The sequence below is a fragment of the Oryctolagus cuniculus genome, chromosome 9, assembly GCF_964237555.1.
Source record: "Oryctolagus cuniculus chromosome 9, mOryCun1.1, whole genome shotgun sequence".
Taxonomy (NCBI): Eukaryota; Metazoa; Chordata; class Mammalia; order Lagomorpha; family Leporidae; genus Oryctolagus; species Oryctolagus cuniculus.
Window position 1 is genome coordinate 136,106,133 of NC_091440.1, and position 14,934 is coordinate 136,121,066.

At 57.8% G+C, this 14,934-nt stretch overlaps 1 protein-coding gene across 2 annotated transcripts in view; it reads left to right on the forward strand.

Annotated features, from left to right (window-relative positions):
- Positions 1–3,816: 3,816 nt before the first annotated feature.
- ANO6 (anoctamin 6) overlaps positions 3,817–14,934 on the forward strand; it is a 138,796-nt gene continuing 127,678 nt past the window's right edge. The window contains exon 1 of one of the 2 annotated variants that reach the window (XM_051850989.2): positions 3,817–4,378. In XM_051850989.2, coding sequence (XP_051706949.1) covers positions 4,306–4,378 — 73 coding nt within the window. In that variant the 5' untranslated portion in view covers positions 3,817–4,305. The remainder of the gene's footprint in view (positions 4,379–14,934) is intronic. The other variant, XM_008259361.4, reaches the window with a different exon arrangement.

The window sequence follows — 14,934 nt, forward strand, 5'->3', positions numbered from 1 at the left end:
AGCCATGGTCAGAGCGGAACAGAGATTCCTCAGGAAGCTGAACCAGCACTTGTGTGATGCAGCCACCCCTCCACCGCCTCCTTGCACTGGAGGAGACACCTGCACCCGCGCGCACTGCAGCCGAGCACAGGCAACCTATGGCAGAGGATGACGCGTGGTGACGGCGGGGACGAGCCTGGGGGACTCCATGTGGAGTGAAATAAGAAAGACCACGCAGTCTGTTACACACGGACTCTCAAAAAGCTGAACTCACACAAGTGCAGAGTGGAGTGGTGCTGCCCAGGGCTGGGGCGGTGTTGGCCACTGGACGCCATACAGCAGTGAGGAGCAGTGAGCTGGCGAGATCTGTGCCTCCCCATGACAAGGCACTGCACACCTGACCCACAGCACCCATGAGGATCCGTCTCTTGTGCAGCTCTTGATAGCCCAGGAGTCTCCTTCCAGCAATATCTGGAAAGAAATCCTGCATCGACTCACGCCATTCATAGCATCTGGCAGAATCTCCTTCTAGCACAACACTGTCTTGGGCAAGCTCCCAGGTTCTTACATTCACTGGTTCTTTACCTGCTCTGTTGACAAAGTGGACTCCATCGGTGCCACCAGGAGCAATCAACCAGCTGTAGTATCGCTCCAAAAAGGGGCATGGAAACCGAGAGATATCATGCATGTTCACACTTGCTCTGAGCTGCTGCATTTGGGAGTGCTCTATTACTTCCCACGGTCACAGCCTCTTTGCTGTGAACTGTGGCAGCTGCTTTTCCTGTTCCTTGGGTCGTCACCTGTGTGACTCTCGACACTTTTTTGGGTCTTAGCTAAAGTGTCATGTGAGGCAGCCATAGATAACAATCCAGGATGTCTGCTATCAGTCCCGTGTGTAAGGTGACAGAAACAAGGCCAGCGCCGCGGCTCACTAGGCTAATCCTCTGCCTTGCGGCGCTGGCACACCGGGTTCTAGTCCCGGTCGGGGCGCCGGATTCTGTCCCGGTTGCCCCTCTTCCAGGCCAGCTCTCTGCTGTGGCCCGGGAGTGCAGTGGAGGATGGCCCAAGTGCTTGGGCCCTGCACACCATGGGAGACCAGGAGAAGCACCTGGCTCCTGCCATCGGATCAGCGCGGTGTGCCGGCCGAGGTGGCCATTGGAGGGTGAACCAACGGCAAAAGGAAGACCTTTCTCTCTGTCTCTTTCTCTCTCTGTCCACGCTGTCCAAAAAAAAAAAAATAAATAAATAGGGAGTCAGAGTGATACTCACAGTGTTGTCTCACATAACTAGCTCGTGCCGTTCCTCGACTTAGAGAGCCAGGTCAGATGCAGAGATTACACATTTGGTTCTGGATGCCATGTACAACATGGAAGAGATCTTGGGGCTGGAACTAAAGATTGGGATCAGGGCAGTTGTACAATTTTCAGGGTCGAGTGCAAAAATGAATGTTCAGGGTCCCTTATTCAAAGAGCACAAGGGGCCCATCAGCTGCTGTTGCCTCCCACCAGAGGCAGGACGAACCATGCTCCAGTTAGGTGTAGGAAAATGGAGCTCCCCTTGGCACTGGCTTGCCGCTGTCACCCACTGTGCCAGGACCACCCCATGGGCGACTGCGACTTAGTGTCAGGATGCACCTGCACAGGGCATGGCCCTTGGCTTACACTGCTGAGAATCTCAATGGGTGTCTCAAGGCACCACTGGTAGAGGGCAGGGAGCAGCCACCGTGCTGTGCCATGGCTGCAGGGCCAGGGAACACAGGAGCTGGTGGCTAAGAACCCATCCCAGAGGGGGAGCGTGGCGCTGGAGGCAGCCCTGCCCAGGAACTCAGACACACTCCACCATCCCCTCAGATGTCACGGGCAACATTCAGAGGGAACCTCATTAAGAATCTCAAGATAGCAGGCAGAGAGCCTTCAATGCCCTCTGAGAACTGAACCCTGTGTGCATGCAGCATTCCAAAGTCCATGAAATAGACATTGCACAGATCGGGCAGTTTCAGTTCTGTGGGGGACAGATGAGGGCCAGGGACTGCAGGCAGAGGGGCTCCAGCGTTCCTGGGCCTGGCTGCAGAGGAGAAGGGCAGGACAATGCTTTGCTGCCTGACTTGGGACTGCTGTGCATACACAACCTGACCCCAGGTCATGAGGAACATTTATCTCTCAAACTATGCACGATATAAACCACTTTGTTTCAGGGTTGAAGGTGTGGTTCTTACTTAAGACCATGACTTTGATTAGTTTTGCAACAGATATTGCTGTATTACAAAATAACGCATGAGGAAAGCTACAGAAGTGACATGGGTTAACAGATAGAAAGGAATTTACTAACAGTAGGTTCCCGGCTAACCTGAGCAAATAAGTCATTTCCCTTCCAGCAACAGTCCCCTCTACATATAAGGCTAGCCTCGCCTCTGCCACATTCACCAAGCAAGAGAAATGTAAACTCTGCGATCTGTGAGGGCTTCCACGTGACTCATTCAGTCCTGTTGCAAAATCAGCCACGGGAATCTTCGAACGACGATTTAACTTTGAGCACAGTCTTGGGCCATCAAAACCGGAACAATTGGCAGGGAGTGAACGGGACTTTGGGAGTTTGGCATTGGTGGGTGGAAAAGTTGTTTAAGAGAAAGGATTTGGAGCTGTCTCTACAGTCGGTTTACGGAGTGCTCAGAGTGCAGGCCCTGCAGCCAGCTGCTGGGGTTTGGACCCCAGCTGTGCTGCTCAGTCCCTGGGCTGCTTTGGACAAGTCCCTGGACCACCTTTACTGGGGAGTTTCACCCTGGGAGTGGGTAAGACACTCCGGGCATCATGCAGGGAAAGTGCCTTGCAGGGCCTCTCCAGGGAATTGTGAAAGCCGATTGCACAACCAAGCGTCTCTGGAATTTCTGCTCAGGGCCCAGAGTCCAGGCAGGAAAGCAACCTCCCATTCTCTCACCCGCGGCTGCCCCGGCCGTCTTGACAGTGCTGAGTTGTTTGCTCTTAAAATCGAGACACCATTTTCTTTACCAAAAAGGCATCTCAAGAAACAAGTATAGTGTCTTCTCCACCATCTTTTAGTACATTTTCGTGGCAATTTCCTGGCTAAGACTGCTCTCAATATTCTTTCCCAAGAGAACATTAAAAATACACGGGAGAACGGAGCACACAGTGGATTCAGCTTTGTAATCCTGTTCTGCAGCGGAGAAAGCTGCCTATAAAAAGTTTCAACCCGAAGCGCTAGAGACAATGTAACTTCGCATAACCAACAGCGAGGCGCGTAGCAGTGCAGGCCAAGGCAGGCACAGGAACGCAGCGGAGACAGAGGGCCCAGCATCTCCCACCCACGGGGTCACGCCCTGGGTGCTGGCGACAGCCCGGGCTGGACCAGGTGGAACCAGCAGCCCCATCCGGGTCTCCCACGTTGGGCGGCAGGGACCCTGGCACCTGAGCCATCGCTGCCGCCTCCTGGGGTGCACATCTGCAGGGGGAGGGAGCAGGAGTAGAGCCTGCGCTGGAACCCGGGCTCTGGGACAGGGAGGAGGGCCTGTAAGGGGTGTCCTCCCGCGCCCAACGCCACTCCCCTGACCGCTCAGAGCCTGTTTTCCAGAGGGTTCCCAAAACCTTGCTCAAGGCGTATCACAAGCAAGGGGTGGCGAAGGCTACGGCAGGCCGGCTGCGCGAGCAGGGGGACCCCGGCACGCCCCTCCCCCCCAGGTGAACGCCCCATCCTGCTGCCCCACCCTGTCGCCTCGGGGTCCTCTGGGCGACACCCGGGCCAAAGGGACCCGCGGTGCCCGCTCGCTGGTCCTGCCTTTAGAAAGGCCAAGCAGGACCCACGGAAAACCGTATGCGGCTCTGAAGCAGCAGCCGCCCCCTGACAGAGACCCCCTGCCCGGCGGCCCGCGGATGGGCAGCCCTGCCCGTGCGTCCAGCACGCCCACTCCCCCTCGCGAGTCCCAGGACCTTGGGGCCCCTTAACGCCGCGGTCCCCGGGGGCTCCCGCTCCGCGCGAGCTCAGCTCCTCCAGGAGGCGCATCCCGCGGGCGGCAGGCGCAGGCAACCCCGTTCCGGAGCCCCCGCGCGCGCCCCCTCGCCGCCCCACTTCCTCCGGGCCCGCGGCGCGCCCGCCCACTGGGCATGCTCAGTGCAGCCGCCGCCGCCCCGTGCGCGCAGGGCTGGGCCCGACCGCCGGGCGGGACCCACGCCCGCCCCCGAGAGCCCCCGCCCCGGCCCGGGCCCCGGCGCCCGGCCGCCCCGCCCCCGGCCCGGCCTGGCCCCGCCCGCCGCCTCCTTCCGGAACCCGAGAGCCCAACTTGGCGCCAAGTTCGGCGCAGCGTCCGCGGGAGCCATGCAGATGCTGACGAGGAACGTCCTGCTGGACATGGAGCAGGAGGAGGAGGACGACGACGACGGCGAAATCGGTGAGCGGCGGCCCGCGCCGGGAGAGGTGCGGGGCGCAGGCGAGCCCGGCTTCGGAGCAGGGCGTGCCCCGGGAGCGCGTGCGGGGAAGCGGGCGCACGGCCCCGGAGCCACGGCCTTCTCGCGGGCGGGGGAGCCCCGAGCGGTAGGACCCCAGGCTGGGGGGGACCCTGCAGGCAGGGCTCGGGGAGAGGGACCCGCGGGCAGGGGCGGGCCCCGGGCAGCGCCGCGCGCAGGTGGAGCGCAGGCAGCCGCTGCGGTCTGGGGGATCCGCAGGCCGGGCAGCAGGCCCGGGCAGCCCGTTTCTGGCCGGACGGGGTAGACCGAGCCCAGGGCAGCTGTTCGGAGAGAGAACGCGGACAAAAGCTCGGGCCGCCGGGTGGGGGAAGGAGCGGCGCTGGGCGGCCGGGGCGCGGCGGCCCTCGGAGGCTCCGCCGGGCCCTCCGGGCGCGCCGGCCGGTTCGCGTGCGGGGCGGCCCCTGCGGCCCCTGCGGCCCCTGCTCCGGCGCCGGCGCCTTCTGCGCGAGCGGCTCCTACCCTGGCGCCTGTGGCTCTCTAATGAATTTCAGGGTAACTTGATGTTGAAGCTGGGCGTGGGCTTCCTTCCTCTCATAGCTGAGGCACTGACTCAAAGGCGTGTGGGCTCCGTGTCCAGGGGCTCCGGCAGCAGGGGAGGCTCCCCGCGCTGGCCCAGCCTTGCCTGTTGACGCATTCGCTGGGCTTTCTTGGGGGCTCCTCTCTGCGGGGCGAGCAGAGTGTTCTGTAGGAGAAGACAAGCGCGCAGGTGCGAGCCCAGGTTTTCTGAGTCGCAGGGCCTGCGCAGGAGAGGTTTTCCACCAGCTGCTCCGGCAGGTTCAGCAGGGCCTGGTAGCAAGTGATGGATGCCCGTGCGTGACAGATACATACAAGTGACACACACGCGTGATGGTGCACACAGAGACGGACACACGAGTGATGGGGACACACGAGTGATGGAATGTACACGGGTGACACGGGAGTGACAGATGTGTGCAAGTGGCAGACACGAGTGATGGGGACACACGAGTGATGGAATGTACACGGGTGACACGGGAGTGACAGATACATACAAGTGGCAGACATGAGTGATGGAATGCACACGAGTGATGGAATGCACACGGGTGACACGGGAGTGACAGATGTGTGCAAGTGGCAGACACAAGTGATGGTGCACACAGACACGTGAGTGATGGGGACACACGAGTGATGGAATGCACACGAGTGACACACGGGAGTGGCAGATGTGTACAAGTGACAGACATGAGTGATGGAATGCACACGAGTGACACACGGGAGTGACAGATGTGTACAAGTGACAGACGAGTGATGGGGACACACAGAGAGACATGAGTGAGAGACACATGAGTGATGAGGACACACGAGTGACACACGGGAGTGGCAGATGTGTACAAGGGATGGGTACACAGGAGTGATGGGTACACATAGATACACACGAGTGGCAGATATGAATGGCAGAATCTGCAGTGAGCGGTGGATACCAGGGGTGTAAGTGGGGGAGGGCACAGATAAGAAGTCGCAATGAAGTCAGGCCGGTGTGTTTGCACCTCTGTGCTGCCTGGGCTGTCGCTGTCCCCACCAGGGGTTGTAAACAAGAGAGAGGATGTGACGGTCAGCCAGGATCCTGCAGCGTTTTCTGTGCCGTCCGAGGCCTGTGTGGTGTGGTCTCCTTGGTTGTGGCAGTCAGCTGTTTCTGTTTTCGGTGGCAGATGTAGTTCATGCAGATTCCAAGAAGTCAGACAGTGTAGCTATATTTAAGAAAGAGTTCAACACCCCTGGCTCTCCCCATGCCCCTCTGCAGAACTTGATCCTTAGGGGGAGATGGGGCCAACTCAACGTGTTTGATGTCACCCAGCGCGTGTTCATTTACACAGGCCTCAGCAATTTTCGGTTATGCTTTTCGGAATTGCGAGTTTAATGTGGATTGAAGTGACCTCATATCAGAAATTGTCGTACCGTGCTGATGGCGTGTTCATATCATCATAAAAGAATATGCCTTTCTGGAGCTTACGGAGTAGACTCTAGTGGTGCTCGGCCTGTTGGGAAATAATGACGATTTCCACCGCTGGGGAGGAGGCTGTGACATGCAGATCGCCGTTGAGGTATGCAGTGCTTCGAGGACGCGTTTCTACCAGCACGTGCTTGCCGCTGCCAGCAGCTGTGCGGTGACTTAAAGCCACTCCAGTACTTACTGCAGGTTTTTACGGAGTCCCTCTGCAAACATTAACCTCGAAATTCCAAGCAGCCGCGTTCTGTTGACCCAGGTGCTGGGAGTAACATTGGGCTTATCATGGCCCAGCTCGTGAGAGACAGAAAACTCACCTGGGGCCTGGCAGTGAGCGCAGTGACATCACAGACGTTGTGCACCCCTGTGGACCCGTGTCCTCTGACAGCCTGGGCCTCAGCCTTTTTGCAGTGTGGTCTGGAGACACTGTGTCTCTCCCTTACTGAGTTGGGGGACACCAGGTAGTACACCTCAAACGTTTGCTAGTGAGGCAGCCTGTTGGCGTGAGCGCACGTCTGCAAAAGCCACTGATTTTCCCACTCAGCTCCAACCACTGTGCACAGAAGTCAGGTCCAGGCAGCCGTGGCGGGAGGTCGGGGGCCCGTGGCCCTGCTGCTGTGGTGGGGACCTCGTGCCTGGCACAGCCCGGCCTCAGGTTGGGCCGCCTGCCCGGTGGGTTGGGAGTCAGTCCTTAGCCGCTGCCTGCACTGCTTCCCTGCCCCGTCCTCCCGGGAGCACTGAGCCTGGCGTCTCCCTGTTGGTGCAGAAGCTGCGGGGGGCATCTCCTGCCTGAAGGTGGGCGCTCGGTGTCCACACTTTGCCGAGGAGGAAGAGTGCTCCGGAGAAGCAGCGGTGCGGGGAGCTCCGGCGCTGGCTTGAGGAGGTGTGGGTGTGGAGGGTAGCCCTGATGGCCAGCACCCTGTCGCTGTCATAGCTTCAGGCTGGTCTTGCACACCTTTAGTCAGCTGCACAGCTGCCCAGCCCCAGCTGTGCTTGGCCAGCGTTCGTGAGCCGTCCTGTGGGAGCTGCCCAGAGAGGAGCCGGGACGAAGCCCATGAGTCACCCCCGGCCCCCAACAGGAGGGCCCCTCGCTCAGAGCCACGCAGGGGGCTGCCAGGGCCTTCTCAGAAGGGGTTGCTGGGCAGGTCTGGAAGGGTGGGCTGGTGGAGCAGGTGCCTGCGGTGAGTGGGGCAGGCCCCAGGCTGGGAGGGGCAGGCTCCTCCGGGTACGTGAGGCATTGGGGTTTTCCTTGGTGCGTGCATTGGCACTCTGGGAGGCTTTCAAGGAAAGCTTGGGTGGGGCTGGCTCTGCGTGTGGAACTGTCCCTGCGCGACTCCCCGCTGGAGCTGTGGGATTCGCCCCTGAAGGTCTTAGGGGAAGCCGGCCCACTCTGCTTCTCAGCCGTCTCGCTCCCCTCTCCCAGGCGCGGGAGGTGGCTGCTGGTTCCCCCAGCCCGCGGGCCCGGGTGAGGCGGCTCGTGCCTCCTTTCTCGGTCCTGTGCGCTCAGCCCCGGGGCTGTGCTGTGCCTCTGCTGTTGGTTACCTGTGCACTCCGCATCACCCGCAGCTGCAGGTCACCTTGTCGGTGATGGTCTGTGTGATTTACGTTTTCTGGATGTAAATACCCGACGTGGTGTGGCTATTTCATTGTTACGATTAGAAAGAAGGATTCTCTCTTCCTCATCCACCTCTGAAATGTAAGCTCCCTGAAGGCAGCTGTGTGTTCGGTTTTCAGCTGAGTCCCTGTTGGCGCTCTGGGTAGACCCAACCAAGTAGCCGTTGAGAGGAAGAATGATGTACCTTTTAGCATGCGTTGAGTGGCGGAATGCCTGGCGGTTTATGGCCTAGCAGAATTCTCGTCTGCAACACGTGAGATGCCCTCGGTTATCTGTCCTGTGCGTGTGGACAGCACTCCTTGTTCCAGGCCTCTGCTGGGTCTGGGTCCCTGACCTCCGTGTCTCGGGAGGGGGAAGATAAGTGAGCAGGTGATTACGGCTGTAATCTAGAGGCGTGGCAGGGGAAAGCCTGGTACCCAGTGGCACCGGGGAGATAGGGACTGTCCCGGCTCAGGGGTGCCCCGGACATCTCCACAGAGGCCCGGCCTGAGCCAGCCCACGGGGGATGAGAAGACACGCAGGGCTTTGGCGATGGAATGTCCGGAGTGTTCTGAGAGGTTTGTAAACTTCTGAGAAAGCAACCCTTGACCCTGCCCGTGACTTATTTACTGTGGCAGGGGCTTTTGTGTTACACACATGCACACACCCACACACGCACACTCCTATAGGGATGACAGCTAGGAAACAGCACAGCAAACTATCCCTCACGCTCCTTTGTGAACCGTGGGTCGGTTTCAGTGTGAGATCGCATTCACAATCCGTCTTCCGTGTCGGACACTCATGTCGCAGGCCTGGCCCTCCAGCTGGCTCCCCGTCTCCTGTAGGTGCCCCTGTTGTTGGATGTGACAGACACACTTCTAACAGACATGCGCAGCCACCCCTGCCTGTGGCCCTGGGGCCTGCCCTGGGCACCTGGGTTCACTGCTCTACAGTGGCTGCTTTTGCTGGCCGAGCGCTTCCGTGCAGGTTTCCGTCGGTGGTCTGGTTTTAATCCTGGCGTTGGCCAGCACCGCGGCTCACTAGGCTAATCCTCCGCCTAGCGGCGCCGGCACACCGGGTTCTAGTCCCGGTTGGGGCGCTGGATTCTGTCCTGGTTGCCCCTCTTCCAGGCCAGCTCTCTGCTGTGGCCAGGGAGTGCAGTGGAGGATGGCCCAGGTGCTTGGGCCCTGCACCCCATGGGAGACCAGGAGAAGTACCTGGCTCCTGGCTCCTGCCATCGGATCAGCGCAGTGCGCCAGCCGCAGCGCGCCGGCCGCGGCGGCCATTGGAGGGTGAACCAATGGCAAAGGAAGACCTTTCTCTCTGTCTCTCTCTCTCACTGTCCACTCTGCCTGTTAAAAAAAAAAAAAAAAAAAAATCCTGGCGTTCCCGAGGGAAGACCGTGGAGCACCGATAGGAGCTGTGGGTGGGACTGGCACTGACTCTCAGCAGCCAGGGGAAGGAAGCTGGGTCGACGGGACGACGTTTCAGTCTAAGCTTCCACTGCTGCCGATCCTTCGCTCCTCTCTGTGCTGTGTGTCGGGTTGCGTGGCGTGTTCTGCCTGGCTCAGTGCGCCTTACCCAGGAGCCTTGGTCTTGAAGGTCTCAGTCATCACTGTGTCCCTCAGCCCAGGTACCCGTGTGCTCTCCACACAGTGTGTGCTCTGCACAGCCTGTGTCGGGGGCTGGTGTTTAGACTCCAGGAAAAGCAGTGCGTGTTGTGTGATGTAAGCTGCCGGTCTCTTTCTTAAACAGTAGTGATTGTTTTAAAGGGAGGCAGAGAGAGAGGCCTCGTCTGCTGGTTCACTCCCCAAATGCTTGCCACTGCCAGGGCTGGGCTGGACTGAAGCCAGGAGTTCAGTCCGTGTCTCCCAGTGGGTGGCAGGGAGCTGACTGCTGGAGCCGTGGCCTCCTGGAGTGGGCGTTAGCAGGCAGCTAAAGTCAAGAGTGGAGCCGGACTCCACCCCAGGCGCCTCAGTGTGGACGCGGGCAGCCCTGCGGGCGGCTTCACGCTCGCCCTCCGCCTGCCTGCCCGGATCTGCTGGTGGTGCCGGTCAGAAAACATCACTGCCAGTTACCCTCCACCAGCCGCAGTGAGGGGAACTTGCTCGTCCAGATAGAGATTGCGGGAAGTTAACAGAAAAGTGACTTTCTTACAGTACTGTGATGATTACTTGTGCTTTACTTTTGCTTTTTAAAGACTGCCCCGACATTCATTAGCACCCGCCCCAGAAGCCCCAGCCTGCAGAATGCTGGGTGAATCTGTCAGCAGTGGAGTATTTAGGACAGGGGCCAAAGAGCAGCTCGCCTGCTGTGCATTGTGGCGGAGGAGGCAGCTTGAGGGGTTAATGGAGGACGACTGACTGCTGCCCAGATGAAAGGATTTGCTGCTCCGAGTTGCTCGGCAGCCAAAAACACAAATACAAGAAAATAGATTCTTCCGTGAAGGCCAGATGTCGCTTTTATGCTAAGTGCCTTCGTTGTAGGGCGTTGGAACACTGCTGTTCGCCACATGATTTTAAAATTTCAAATCCTTGAAATTGGAAGAAAAAGACATTGGTGTTTAAAGTTCCTGCTTCTATAATATGTATTTTAACTGTGGCAAAACTGTAGCCCTGGGCCAAAGTCATGTAAATAGACGTTCTTCTACAGAGTACAAGTATGCAGATTAAAGGCTTGTTTTATAGAAACTGAGGTTATATTCATGTCCTTGGAGTCTGCATGACACCACTGCGAGGGTTGTGGGGTGAGCGCTGGCTTCCGGGGAAGTGACGGCTCAGCCTTCTTTTTAGTCCGGGCAGTTCCTTCCTTCAGGGTCTGCAGCAAGGTTTTAGGGAAAAGTAAAACTAATGCCTTCTCCCTGTATATAAATGGTGGTCAGACCCTTAAGGTTGTTTAAAGATTTTGTTATAATGTGTCTTATGATTTGAGACAATTGTGTGAGTTTGTTGTATCCTTTTGTGGCTTTCTGGGGGTACTTAATGAACTCCTGAGTGCTTAGTCTGCTTGAGATCTAGGATAGCTTTCTTTAAAAAATAACAATGGAAGCAAACACCCACCATCCTTATTTATTCTAAGCGAATCAGATGGTTCAGAAATAGAGTATCCATTTAGCGTTCATGGTGCTGGAGAGAAGGAAGAGTAGACTTTAGAAAATGTATCTATTTATTTGAACCACCTAATGACAGAGGGGAGAGAGATCTTCTATCTGCTAGACCACTCCCCATGGCCAGGAGCCAGGAGCTCCATCCCGGGTGGGTGGCAGGGACCCAAGTGCTCAGCCATCCCTGCTGCCGCCCCGTGCGCGTTAGCAGGAAGCTGGAGTGAGGAGCCGCATGAGGAATCCAAGCCCCGACGTGCCTGTGTGCGGAGCACGGGTCTGAACAGGCTCTCTTAGCCCCCGAGAGCCGCAGTCCTTGATCTCCTGAGTGTCGGGCAAGGTCAGCCACGCAGCGACTGTGCTGCCCACGCACCGGGCTGCCCTTAAAGATAACGGAGCTGGCGGCAGCCTGTGGTTTCTGCCGAGAGGCAGCTGCGTGTGCCCTGTCCTGTGCTCTCTCCGGTCTTCAGATCTGATGCTCATGCTCCAGGAAACCCGTTTCAGGGTGGGTCTCGTTTGGGGTCCACGGCGCCAGCAGAAGGCCCGGTGAGCACCCCCGAGGGAGGGCTTGCTGGTCATCTGCAGTCCCCGTGGCTTGTCCCGTGCTCCCAGTGCTGCTGGGCAGAGGCCAGCCCCTGCGTGTTGTGCAGGTGGCCAGAGAGTGGCCTCTGTGACAGTTGAGAGGAAGCTGCTCAGAAGGCATAGCCCTGTGTGCGTCTGCTGTTGGTGGAGGGCAGGAGGCAGCCTGAGACTGGGGCATGGGTGACCCGATGCCTCCTTGCCTCCCCGCACCGTCCCCACCTCCCCGAATTGCCTGCATCACCCATGCAGACAGCGCCAATCCTCTTGTCTCCGAACGCCTTCCGGAACTGGGGATGCGCTCGGGGCTCAGAGGGGCCTTCACAGCCCTGCCGATTCCTCTGCACACCCACAGGCGACCTCCTGCATGCCTCGGGAGCCGGCCTGCGCTTGGATGTGGGGGGAGGAGAGGCCGGGCATCCCTGCCCTGAGCCCTGGGCGACCGTGAGCACCAGTGGTCAGGTCCGGGCCCTCCCGGGGAAACCTGAATTAGGAGGCAGGTCCTCTTCTGGAGGCTTAACGAGAAGGTTGATGCCTCGTGCCATTGGCACATGACTTCTGCTGTGCTGTGACGCTGGTCAGGGGCAGAGGACAGCTGCGGCCTGCGTGCCTCTCCCTCATCACACGTCAGCTCCGTGCCCTGGCCCTGGGCTGCACTCTGCACCCTGAGTCTCTCCTGCCTGCACCGGGTGTTTTCAGGCCGCTCAGCCTGGTCCTGCCCAGGGCAGCAGCCCCGTCTGCCATTCAGCTGTCCTTGTGGACTGATGTGGGTTCAAGTTCTGACCCAGACACTCGCCAGCTGTGTGACCTGGAGGAGGAACATAGTGCCCCCTCTGGGCTGAAGCCAACAGTGGACCCTGCATCCTTGGATGACTGCGTCAAATGAGTGATGTTGTCCAAATGTCTGGTTTGTGATGCGCTGGGAGCCCTCCATAATTATAAGCTGATGATATTAATACTCAGGGTGGCTTTTGTCACCTGGGTCTTTACCCAGACTTACTTTCTGTGTTTTTTTCCTTTCTTTTCTTTTTCTTTAAGATTTTTTTTTTCTTTTTTCTTTTTTTGGCAGGCAGAGTGGACAGTGAGAGAGAGAGAGAGAGAGACAGGTCTTACTTTTTCTGTTGGTTCACCCTGCGAGTGGCCGCTGCGGCCGGTGCACCGCACTGATCCGAAGGCAGGAGTCAGGTGCTTCTCCTGGTCTCCCATGTGGGTGCAGGGCCCAAGGACTTGGGCCATCCTGCACTGCATTCCCGGGCCACAGCAGAGAGCTGGACAGGAAGAGGAGCAACTGGGACAGAATCCGGCGCCCTGACCGGGACTAGAACCCAGTGTGCCAGTGCCACAGGTGGAGGATTAGCCTAGTGAGCCACGGTGCCGGCCTATTTTAAGATTTTTTAAAAATTTATTTTATTTTATTTTGACAGGCAGAGTTAGACAGAGAGAGAGAGAGACAGAGAGAAAGGTCTTTTTTCCTTTTTCCGTTGGTTCACCCATGAAATGGCCACTATGGCCGGTGTGCTGCATCCATCCGAAGCCAGGGGCCAGATGCTTCCTCCTGGTCTCCCATGGGGTGCAGGGCCCAAGGACTTGGGCCATCTTCTACTGCACTCCCGGGCCACAGCAGAGAGCTGGACTGGAAGAGGAGCTACCGGGAAAGAATCTGGCGCCCCAACCGGGACTAGAACCTGGGGTGCCAGCGCCGCAGGTGGAGGATTAGCCTAGTGAGCCATGGCACCGGCCCTTTTTTTTAAGATTTATTTATTTATTTGGGAGAGTTACAGCGAAAGAGCGAGAGACACAAAGATCTTCCATCTGTTGGTTCACTCCCCAGGTGATCCCAATGGCTGGGACTAGGCCAGCTTGAAGCCAGGAATCAAGAGCTTCTTCTAGGTCTCTCATGTGGGTCAAGGGCCTGAGGATTTGGGCCCTCATCTGCTGCTTGCCCAGGCACGTTAGCAGGGAGCTGGATTGGAAGTGCAACAGCCGGGACATGAACCGGTGCCCACATTGATTGCCAACATTGGTTGCCAGCGTCCCAGGTGCTGGCTCTGCCTGCAGCACCACAGTGCTGGCTCTAGACTTTAAGATGAGAGTTTGCCCTTCTCCAAGCCTGTGCCTTCCACTTCTACAGTTCCTGGTTACTCTTTGTCGTCTTGTTTCGTACTGAGTGCCTTCAGGAAGATAGCATAGTGCTTGGCTCATAGCCGATGATGAGTCGGTTTTTGTTGAGTGAGAAGACGCTGGTGACGGCAGGCCCTCGGTGGACGTGGCCGCGTGGAGGCTTGGTTTCGTCATCAGAAGTGTGTAGCAGGGGGAGTCACGTGGAGTGGGTGATGAGACTTGGTCTACAGGACTGTTAAAATGTTTCATCGCTTAGTGTGTATGCCGTACAAGGCACGGGTTCCAGCCTGGGCAGACAGCAAGAGCAGGTGCAGCGGTTATGAACTAGCAGAAATAAAGTGGGAGAGGAGTAATTAAGTCACATTGGCTTTGACTTTGAATGCATAATTTTCGTAAGAAGGCAAGAGCATTTAGCACAGCAACTCGGGATAGCTGATGACACTTTGGTAGTCTTATTACTAAAGAAACTGTTTGAGAAATAAGAAATTTCTTAGGCGAGCAAATTCAGGGTTTTGAAGTATCTTGTGTTAAGGTCCAGAGAGTGGTGTTCTTGGTACTGATCATGAGGACTTTTAGGACAGGCATAGTTTTTACTTATTCCCGTAGGCAGCTGTTTTAAAGGGAAGATTGTAAAATGATGAATTTGCCCATGACACCAAAATATCTGTCCACAGGGGATGATCGGCACATCTGGGGGCAAACAAAACCCATTAAAAGGTGAAATGATAGCGGTGCCAAGACTGAAGACGTGAACCCACGGTGCAGCACCCTTAGAGCTGGACTCGTATTGCAGTCGGTGATCAGGAGAGGCCGTGGTCCGCCTGCCCTGCAAAGCGCTCCTGTGAGGCAGCACTTCCAGTCTGGCGGGCCTGCGTGCTGGGGCCCTCATCCTGTGTCCCGTGCTTAGAACTTACACTCTGGCCTCGGGAGGCTGGGCGTCCCGTCCCCTCCGGCCGGGTGGGGGCAGGGGGAAGACTGTTTTACCCCCAGTGGGGTTTCAGGTGATTGCTGTGCGTCTGTGGCTGTCATAGCAGTGACTTTCAGTCTGAGCCAGCCCCACCCTGGAGCCCCTGCTCTCAGAATTGCAGGGCTTGGCCTCTGCCCCACACGGAAGGTCGCCAAG